The 11112-nt window shown below is 42.1% G+C and overlaps 1 protein-coding gene across 1 annotated transcript; it reads left to right on the plus strand.

Moving 5' to 3' along the window:
* The first annotated feature begins 1317 nt into the window (after positions 1-1317).
* On the plus strand, positions 1318-11112 carry abhd15a (abhydrolase domain containing 15a). The gene is made up of 3 exons (XM_076099851.1): positions 1318-1851; positions 9144-9496; positions 10452-11112. The coding sequence occupies exons 1-3, from the start codon at positions 1318-1320 to the stop codon at positions 11110-11112; spliced, it is 1548 nt and encodes a 515-aa protein (XP_075955966.1).

Genomic DNA, 11112 nt, shown 5'->3' on the forward strand with positions numbered 1-11112 from the left:
AATATTCCATGGATCCTTCAATAACAACCCGTTTTTTGCATTTTGCTCAAATGCCTCGTCTTGTACACAGAGGAGAAGAGCACTCCTTTGTAGATGACAATCTCCATTTGCCCTATATCCTCCAACATATCTGATTTGCAATTAAAATGTCCCTGCTCTCTAGTTCCTTGCTTTCATTAATGAACGGGTTATTTTTATCCGTTTGAGTTTCATAGATAACGAGGAGGGAAAATAGCAGAGAGTCGATAAGCTCATACCATAAGCTTGAATCAAACTGGACGTCTGCAGCGCTCACTGTGCATTGCAATATGCATGTCCAAAGAACACTGGCCTATTTTCACCCTTTATTTCAACTTACAGTTACAAAAAATGACACTGCAATTCTGAAGTCAACCTAAAGTTATCGTGTTACACAACAGAGACTTGCCAAACAGGTTACATTACTTGACATGGTCCCAACAAAACAAACCACTATAGTTTATACGTTCCAGATCTCATGCTTTATTCATTTTAGTTCTCTTTATCTGTGATTATAGGTCACAGTGTACACATGTTGCTAAATTCATGATGATGAAATTCAGAAGTAATTCACTAAATTCATGATGATGAAATTCAGAAGTAATTCACTAAAATCTAACAGATCAGATGCACTTCCTGTGACTGTCTTCTCTGACAGAAAGAGCAAGCAAGAGAAAGATGGGGGACTCCTCGCAGGGATTCAGAGAGATAGTCCTAGTATAGCAAAACACTCAAGATGTACCTCTTTGTGGGTGCACTTGAAGTAATTTAAGGAGATGGCTAATAACAGCAGAGATTATCATGTGCACGGAGTACCTGCTCCCTCTGAGGGGGGCTGGACATGATGGGAGGCGTTTCCAGCTTTAGCTGCGCGCTGCTGACAGACATGCGCTCCCAGCTGTTGATTTGAGCGCAGTCCTGCACGTGGCCGGTCAACAAACCAGTTGACGTTGGATGCATGAAACACGGACGGAATCTCATCGTTAATTAAAAAGTGCTGTACCGAAATGGAAACAAGAAGCCGGGTTTGGAATGAGCAAGAACAATAGAAGCGCTGCGTAACTGAGACAGCACGCCTGCAAAGACGAGAGAGACTGGTGCGCCTTGGCACCGAGGGAAGCACCAAACTTCAAGGACGAGCTGAGCATCAATTTAGGACAAAAGATCGGCACACTAAAAACGAGCATGTTCCTGTCGACTGTTTTCTATAATATACATTTGCAAGCATCAACTTAAGATCCAGGATAAGGTGTGGAAAGCGTCCCTGTTGTGCTCATTTCGCTCAAAACAACTGTGCCAATGCTGGAATGGCTTGTGGCTCTGTGTATTGTGATCCTGGTGGGCTTAATCTGGCCAGGCTTCAAATATTTTGCCACTGAGAGCCAGTCGGGTGCCTTGCTTCAGGGACATGGGAGTTCGCAACAGACAACCAAGGACAAGACCGGGAGGTGCGTCTCGGAGGAGGAGGGGGGCGACGTTTCCCAGGCGGCCTGTGATGAGAAAGCACGCACCGTGGCACTAATATGCAAACCGTCCGCGCTGGCCAACTATCTCCTGAAACACTGCAGGACTTTCAGTAATTACTCGCCGTGTGTCGGCTGGACGTGGCGGGCCAGCGCCTTCCTCCAGAGTGTGTACGAGGCGTGCTGGCCGTACGACAGTCCGGTCCAGTTTGTGCGGGACAACCTGCAGCTGAGCGATGATGGGCTGGTGGCCCTGGACTGGGCAGTGCCGTCCTACCAGAAACGACGCAGGACTTCCAGTCACTCCACCAGTCCCGTTCTGCTCATCATCCCAAACTCTTTTGGGAAGTTCACTAGGAATGTGTTAAAGGTGCGTTCTTGGTTTTTCCTCAGACATACATAACAAATGATCCTAATGATAGGAGTTGAATGGCCATAGATAATAATATGCATGCAGAAACTGAACAGTCACACAATGATTCACGATGTACATAATCAAAAGTTATTAAATGTAAAAAAAAGTATTTTTTTTTTTTAATGTTCAGGTGAGCTGATTGCTGAACAGAGTAGGGTACCTCATCCTTACCAGTATGAAAGAAATACACTTAAAATATCCCACAAATCTGTAAAATGTTAGAAATAGCACTTGGTCTGCACTAACAGCCTCATATTGCTGTTTCTGAATAACCAATTTGTATCAATTTCATTGGCAAAGGTCAGGATGCATCTTAAATTGTGTGAAGGACTTTGTAGCCACTCCGTCTCTTATCTGTCTCTCAATACAGTTCAGCAGCTGCTTGAGAGTGTCCTGTTTTTCATTGTGTATGTATACAGTTGCAACAAGTAGAAGTTAGCATCTCCACAGCTAAAATACAACAACACTAAACAATAACAGAGCAAATTATTTTCAAATGCAGATGGTAAAATCTAGAAACATGCAGGACCAAGTCTGTCGAAAGAGAACTCGCACATTCACTTATTTATGTGCAAATCAACAACGCCCATTTGGGCAAAGGCACACTTGAGCTTAAGCCTTGACAAGCTCAGCTGGAAGAAAAGAGCGGAGGGGGTAAAAACGAGCAGATGCGGAGGCAGCACCATGTCTTTCAACTACTCGTTCAGTACACTGACTGAGGTAATTGAGTGAGAGATTACAAAGCACTGCTTGATGTGAGCGGCCTGGGGAAGTGCAGCGCTGCTCCACATGACTGCCTGCTGGCTCTCGCACAACTCTGGGCACCTGGCATAGCTCATTTCATTTCATACTGCTAGGTCTGTGTGTAAATTCATCACAGACTTACTGTCGACCCATTGTCAGAAATAACAACTGCAAGAACTCAGCACCAACAAAGCCAAATGGTTTGTTATAAATCTAGAGTGATCGCCTTTGTATAGATCTAAAAGAAAAGTGTTAATAAACAATGGAGCGACAACAATAGAAGGAAAACATTATAAATATTTGTCTTTACAACAGGAAAAAGCAAAATGGAAGGAGAGATGAAAAGTAACTGTTCCATTCAGACAGATCTGTGCCTCATGCTTATTTTTGGGCCATCATCAGTTTGTGATGCTGTCAGTTATGCTTGGGAAAGCTGAGGCACCACAAGGGATATACACCAATTAAGATCATTCCCGTCACTGGTGTGCATAACCCAGTGTGTGTGTGTGTGTGTGTGTGTGAGTGTAGGTGTGTGTAAGAAGAGCTCATGTTTGCGTGGGCATACACACACGGGTCTATATCTGTGACTCAGAGAAGAAACTGAGAGGAAATGTAGATTATTTTGGGCTTGCGGTTCCTGTCCCCTTCTCTTTTACACGGCACATTTCAGTAGCTCATGAATTTTTGAATGGGCCATCTCCTCTTAAATCATTCACATGCATGTTTACTCTCCGTTTGTCTTTTTGATCCCTGGATTCATGTGGTCTGGCATAATTCATAAATATTTTCATAATGGCATAATCAAACATTAATGAAGTACAGTACCTAACAGTCATAGAGTATTTTCATTGGCTATAAAGTCTGAAATGTGTTCCTCCCAAAACACACAAAATATACTTACATTATTTCAGCCAGTTAGTTAGTTAGATATGTCACTGTGCATTGAAATACTGCTAATTACTAATAGGATCATAAAACACGTTTACCAAAAATGCATTGCCATTGATCTCTTTCTGTCTTGTTTTTTCTATTTCTTAATTAAAGCAGACATTAAAAGCTGGAAATTCAGGGGAAAATCTTATTTGCTTTCCTGATTCCTGAGTTATTAGATCGATAACTCTCTCTTGTGTGGTGAATATGAAGCTGTTTAACTTAGCTTAGCATAACAGGGGGAAACCGCGAGCTACTCTGTCCGAAGGTAACCAAATCAGTCTACCAGCACCTCTAAAGCTCATCTAAAGGCATTGTATCTTGTTCATTTTTTTTAATGCTAAAGCGTAAAAACAACACATTGTATTGTGTATGCATGTCAAGCACATAACCTCCCTGTAAAATAACCGTGCCAGTTTTTTTGTGGTTAGCTAATCAGCTTCTGCAGTATCTTTACACTGAGATTGTGAGACAGGACTTTGATCTTGATTGATTCTCATCATTTTTGCAGAGAAAGTGAAGAAGCGTAGTTCCCAACTATTTAAACCAGCACTGGATGTATGTAAACTCTCAAGTCCAAGAAAGTCTGCATAGTCAGCTACCCTCCCTAAACTCTCCTGATCTCAGCCATCAACAAACTAAATTCATTTTCACTCTCAACTTCAAAAAGGTCACGCACAGGGGTCAGTTTAATAGACTTGAGGTGTGTAAAGACACGTAGGAGTGAGCCCAATATTCAGTGGTCCGTGTCCTCTGTTTAGAGCAAAGCGTTGAAAGGCCATAAAATGTTCCTGGAGGCAGACATCCAGCTGTTGCAACCATTTTTGCCTCATATAATTTACACGCGTCACACTTTCCTGACACAAACTCACTTGTGTACCATCATTTTGTGACCTAGTTAAGTGTTTTGTTCAGTATGCTTTTGGCACTCTTTTTCACATCAAGTATTTTTCATTGCTCATAGATATGAGGTATTATATAATCCGGTCATTGTGTGTAATTTACCTTTCAACACTTAGATAATTGTCTTTTCTGATTGCTGAGAGAGCAGCCTGGAGTTTTCCGAATTCCTTGCAGGATGGGATAATAGCTTGGCACTCATGCACTAAAAGTGGGGAGGTTTTGCCATTAAAAGTCAAGATTAGATCAGTGAGAGAGGTTATAGTCGCAGTAATACTAAATCAGTCCTAGGGTCGGAAATGTTTCAATCACAGAAACATGACCAGCAGTACAAAGCACAATACCCAGATATACTAGGACATACAGTAGATGAACTGAATGAGTAGGCACATAATTAAATGGGGCGTTAGATCTGTTTCCTTTGTGAATTTTATTGTTTGTTTTCAACACACCAGGGCCAGTCTGTAGGACAGTTTTTCGGTCAGCTCTTGGTTTTGAAGGAGGAGAATGACGATGTGTGCAGAGAGTTGATTTTCAGCTTTAGTTTGAAATTCTTCATGTTATTATTAAGTGAAGAGGGTAGGAATTTCAGCCCATAACTGTTCTGCTGCACTATTCAAAATCTGTGTGCCGAGAGGACACGGGGATAAAGAGTCAATTCTCGCCACACTTTGAGCAAAATGCAAATTTATCCAAAGTATGCAAATGCAAGTAAATGCAAAGTAGATGCTCATTTAACATAGAATATAGACAGGAAACACATTTTCATGGAAGCTTGTGGAACAGGAGCCAGTTGGCTGGTGCATCAGTTCTTGCTGTTTTTACTATGGCAGGCAGAGTTTCCAACACTCTATATCTATGGTATCATGATCTTTTAAGTAACCGCTCTTCTCCAGCAGTGCTGCCATGTTGGATGGAAGGACCGAGTTTTTCTATCTCTGCTGTAATGCAACAGACTCTGCTTTGTTTAGCTAGGGTTCATACAATTAGTTGGTCTGGAAACTGCCAACCAATTAACTGTAAAGATGGAATTGATTATACAACAAGTACAGTCACTTTTAATCTTGATTTTCATCATTTGTTTGATCTACATATAGTGCTGGGTGAGCCTATACAATAGTATAATATTATCATCCCGTATTTCTGAAATGCTGCCTGCTCTCCTGCACAAATCCAACTCAGAGGAGCAAATCTATTCCCTGGACACAGGCCAGTTCAAGAGTATTTAGGGAAACTATTGACCTGAACAGAGGACAGAGCATTGTAGCGAGATGCTTTGTTGCCTCTAAAAGGCTTCTAATCGAATTAACGTCCTTAATTTAACTTGATTTGTGGCAACATATGGAGATGAAGCTGCTGAAGTTTGTTTAATGCTAGACGTGGTCTCACAGAAGTAGATCAACTTATTCAATATGCTTTGAATGGAAGATTGTTGTATTTATGTCGTTGTTTCAGTAGAGCGGGGGAGGAGAATAATGCTTTCTGTGTGTGTTTGTGTATAAGAAGCACAGTGTGTATGAGGGCTGGTATGTTTGGAGCCAATGTTTGGAGTCACTGCTGAAGGAATTTGTCACCGAGCTGACAGTTTATCAGCACTGGCAGAAAACTGCTGCAGCAACAGCGGCAGTTGGTCGCTTTTTACTTCTCCTGCAATGACGCTGAAATCTCTAAAAAGGACAAATTCCCACAGTCATGATAATACTTTAGGAAAATGATTGCCAAGTTACTTAAATCTAAATAAAAGTCACATTAAGGAAGTACTTAGAACAAATGTTCCCTCTAAGCTGGTGACTTTATCAGATTGTCCAAAACATGTTTTATTACTGCTTTGCTTCCTTTTGCCAACACATTTCATAACAGAAACAGGCGCTGCTGTGTCTGTTATGGGCTTAGTGGATTCTTCCATTCATTTTATTTGCCATCCTGAAGGTGTGTTTGGTATGTATTGGGAGCGGTTGTTACTCATCACTCACTGTGCCTGTGGGTGATTCACATAGTGCATCACCCACAGTGTCGCTGTATTAACACCGGAGCAGGCAGGCGTGAGCAGGACGAAATCATTTCACAATCAGTTCACCTAATTTAATCCCAGCAACATTCAAACCCTCAGCCCCGGCCCTCGTATGCAGTTTAAATTGTGAAGTAATCGTGTCACTCAATATCTTTGGGAATTCAACCGAGCTCAAATGATTCATATTCATCAGAAATTGCTCTTCTCCTCGTCTCTTGATTCAAAAGAGTATCTCTGTAATGAGTTAGCTAAGAGGCTAATGAATAAGCCAGTGAATGGTGTTCCGGTGTATTGGCTCTGCTCAGAGCTCTCCCGACACTGCCAAGCGATGCATCTGGCCGAGTAAATCCTCTTTTCATACGGACAACCAGAAAGTGGCAAAAATCCTGCTGCAGTCTTCCTCAGCTGGTAGATATTTAATGCAGCAATTCTGCAGCTCTTCCTGCATCGCACTGGGATTTCTGCAGGTTCAAAGCAGAATGGAACTCATTTCACAACGGACAGTTTTGTTTGAACAGGCTTCCGCCATTGTTTCTGACCACAAACTTTTGTTTGAGAAAACAGAGAATTGAACACTACTCCCTCTATGTTGAGGGAATAGGGGAGACTGAGGGAAGAGGGAAGACTCTTTTTCTGTTTCCAGACACTGGTGGATTGAATTATGTATTCTAAAAGGTAATATTCAGAGCCTTGGCGGGAACAATCTCTCATTTTCAGTCCTTCTCTGCATAGAGAGCTCGTCAGTGTAATTGATCTATTTAATTGCCATTTCTGCTCTACTCCAAATCAAAACTGCCCAAAGTTATTGTTCACACTTTATGTAGTTATAAGCTCTGGTTGAGACTTATTAAAGTCGGATGATGTTTCATAGGAATGTATATAATATATTATATGTCATATGAGAATCTGTGCTAAATATGTTACACTTGCTACTATCATTAACAAGATTAAGGATTTAACCAATTAAGTGATGCTTACAATAAGCTTATCTGCAGCCAAGACTACAAGTAGAACTTATATATTTCCTCTGCTTTCCTTCTTTAACACCGTTACAGGCTTGTAATGTTTCTAGTAAACAACAGTTTACTACTGAGCCAGTCTACTGAGAGAATACACCATTAGATTTGGCGAGACAGATTTGCATAAGCCTTCAAAGCTAAATACAAATGATGGTAACCATTTGTGCCTGAGCCTCGTTTTGATGATAAAAAGGCTTTTGGGTGAGCAGAAGAGTTCTATTCAATTGTACCTGCTTTGTATAAAACTGGCTTGTTCTTGTAATTAGTTTTTCCGTTTTATATTATGCTTTATGGAGCCTTAATTATGCTGTTCTGAGCACAGTCAACTTTGAGAATATGTCACCCTATATTCTCCTCAGCATTTAAAGAATAGTAAAACAAAACAAAAAAATGTATGTGCTGAATAAAACAATATTGTCAAGTTTACAACATTGATTAAAAACATTTACACATCAGAATTACTGTTAAGGAAACATGAAAGAGACATTACTTCCCATTCAGTTGTTTAGCGTTTTCTTACATTCATTCATTCAGTCCAAATATGTAATACTGTTACGTTTGTATCAAATTATACATAAAAAGAATATCTCACTTTAGAAGAAACAATGAGTGGTGGTATTTCTCTCCAACCTGCAGCTGACTGAAAGGAAAGACTTCCTGCCAGAGACATGAGATCACAGGTTTCCGTATACTCGAGCCCTTTCGGTTCTCGCGCCAATTTTGTCCAGCTCAAGGAGAGCTGCATCGTGCAGGACATCATCGCATCTAACGAGACTGTATTATTGGCCTTCACCAAGGCCTCCACGCTGTCTTAAAACTGCCTCAAAGTTGACAATCACCACAGGGAGGCTTCCTTGGCCATGTTTTGCCACTGATTTGTTTGCTTCTTTGGGCCACATTGTGAAGGCAGTATCTTGGGATGCATAACTCTTGTTAAAATCTGTTAAAATCTGTGCCAAACAAAGAAGCTTAATAGTATGTGTATCTGTCAAGAGTTGGTTGTTCCACTATTTGAAATCATAAATAGGTGAAACTGGAAGAGAAAATAGAACATGATTCAGTGGTTATATTTTAAATGGCGTAATGACGGTTGAACCTATTCTGCAGTATTAAAGTGTAAAGTATAGTTAAGCTGCACAGAGCAACAATTATTACAGTACTTGTGCGGTTTTACTGTGTTCTCACTTCCCTCAGCAACTGTTCATTTATTTTCCCTTACAATAAAAAGTAGGACCATGACATTTCAGGTGTTACAACTAGAAAGACATTTAGTAAACCTAAATGGAAACTGATTTCTAAAAGGGGGCATTGTTTAATTCTGTGGCATTACAACCAGGAGACCAGGCCACACTATTAAGAGTGTGTGGCTTATTCAAGATTTATTTATGTAGGCATAGTGTATGTAAAATACATAGTCTATCAACCATTCCTCGTCTTTTCTCTGTAACGTTACATACATGGATTAATACCTTTCCCTTCTTGACTCGTGGCTAAAAATCCTGTTTAATTCAAAGGAGCAATCACACAACATATAGAATTCCCCACAAATCCTCCATAATGTTCCCAATCCGTAACACTTGCACTTTTTGATGACACATTGACAGCCTTTTACTTATATTTTTTCCACCTCCTCTCCTCTACAGTTGTGTGAAACGGCACTGTCCCATGGCTACCTTCCGGCAGTTTTCAACCGCCGCAGCCACAACGGCACCCCGCTCACCACCCTCAAGCTGCAGCAGTTTGGTGACCCTGCGGATCTGCGCGAGGCAGTGCGCTATATTCGCCATAGACAGCCAGCAGGAAGACTGTATGCAGTCAGCGAGAGCACAGGCTCGGGCCTTCTCCTTTCTTACCTCGGGGAGTGTGGATCATCCAGCTACATGACGGCTGCCGTCTGCCTGTCACCTGTGTTCCGCTGTCAGAGCTGGTTTGAGAACGGGCTGTGCTGGCCTCTGCAGTGGGCGTTGGCGCTCTACCAGAAGATCTGTCTCAGCAGGTATGGAGGGAAACGTGCTATAAAAATATAGACTCAAGTGGACCCAACTTCTTCAAAGTAAGATTCTGGTTCAATACACGTCTTATTTCGTATAGTTCTGGCCTTTATTTCTATTGGTTATTGTATTCACCAAAGCAGTTGCTGAAATCTGGAAGCACTGCAATATCACTATTGCAATGCCTGTCAAACAGACAGTCAGATGTTTTGTCAGGCAAAACCGAACATGAGCACACCTAAAATTACAGCAACAATCCCTCCAAACACAAGAAAGATGTTTGCACAACTACGGCAGGATAGGTTGCCACATTCCCAGCTGTCAGCAATTAACCTGAGCACTTACCAATAACAACCAGAACTACAGAAACAACATTTTAAGTTATATTTCTATTTCAGGGATTTCCTATCCTTTTGGAACATGGTGAATTAGTTTGTGAGAATAATGAGTTTTGGAAGACAGAATGAGATCTTTCAGTTTACCGCAGGTCAACTGTAAGATATCACAGTGTCAAGTGACAAAACAACCCGGCTTCATGAGGCTGCTGTACAATGAGATAATCTCAGACAAATACACTGAGACAAGGACAATCATGAATTTTCAATCAGCCAAAAGGGATACACAGTTACAAGGAGATTGTAAGAAAAACAGCTGTAAATACTCACTAACCATTTACTGAAAAGGCACAGACAATTAAGGAGACAATCAAGTTGCTGTAGCAACAGATGGCCTGCTCAGTGTCAAGTCAGTGATTCTGAGAGACATCGTGATTCAGGTAAGGTTTTTCTAATCAATGCCACTGACCCAGCTCTTCAAAATTGATTTACTGGTTTTCTCTTTTTCTTCCTGTTTATTTATATGCTTCTGTTCTTTTTGTGCTTGTGTGTGTGTGTGTGTGTGTGTGTGTGTGTGTGTGTGTGTGTGTGTGTGTGTGTGTGTGTACTCGGATGATCTGCATAGGTACAAGACGGTGCTGGGTGAGAACATACAGACCGACACCCTGTTTTCTAGCTGTTCCTTACGTGGCCTGGAGGAGGCGTTGTTCTGTCAGACTGGACAGGTGGGCTCAGCACCAGCAACACCGACAGGGACGAGCAGTATCTGCAATACTTCAGGTACCTGGGATGCTTACTGGGAACGCAATGAACCCTTGAGAGACGTGGATGAAGTGGCTATTCCTGTTCTGAGCGTGTGCGCTCAGGATGACCCAGTCCGCGGTGATGCCCAATCCACGGTACCCTTTGAACTCTTTGAGACAAACCCACATTTTTTCCTCCTCCTGACTGGCCGTGGAAGTCACTGTGGTTTCTCCACCCAGCCCGAGTGGAGCGCCGCTGGTGCATTTGGTGCAGCCGGTCCTGCGGCTGCGCCGAACAGTGGGATGGCGAGCCGTCGGACCAACTGGAGCCACAGAGCTCTGCTGGAGTTCTTCAGGGCGACCACGGACTTCTTCGCTGCAGAAGAGAGAGCAAAGCAACTCGCTGCTAGGAGGAGGGGGCTGGGGGGAGGAGCAGGAGGGAGGGTGTTCCGCCACCGCAGTGTCAGTACATGTAAACGAGTGCCAGCGTGTTCCCATAATATCCATGCCATTTACAACTGGCAGAGGTCCTATACACGATGA

This window comes from Anarhichas minor, unplaced genomic scaffold (genome assembly GCF_050575085.1).
Source record: "Anarhichas minor isolate MPS153535 unplaced genomic scaffold, ASM5057508v1 ptg000026l, whole genome shotgun sequence".
Lineage (NCBI taxonomy): Eukaryota > Metazoa > Chordata > Actinopteri > Perciformes > Anarhichadidae > Anarhichas > Anarhichas minor.

Coding starts and splice junctions, on each gene's coding strand:
- abhd15a (XM_076099851.1), top strand. CDS start 1,318: ATGCTGGAATGGCTTGTGGCTCTGTGTATTGTGATCCTGGTGGGCTTA. Junction 1,852..9,143: donor TCACTAGGAATGTGTTAAAG/GTGCGTTCTTGG, acceptor TCTCCTCTACAG/TTGTGTGAAACGGCACTGTC. Junction 9,497..10,451: donor CAGAAGATCTGTCTCAGCAG/GTATGGAGGGAA, acceptor TGATCTGCATAG/GTACAAGACGGTGCTGGGTG.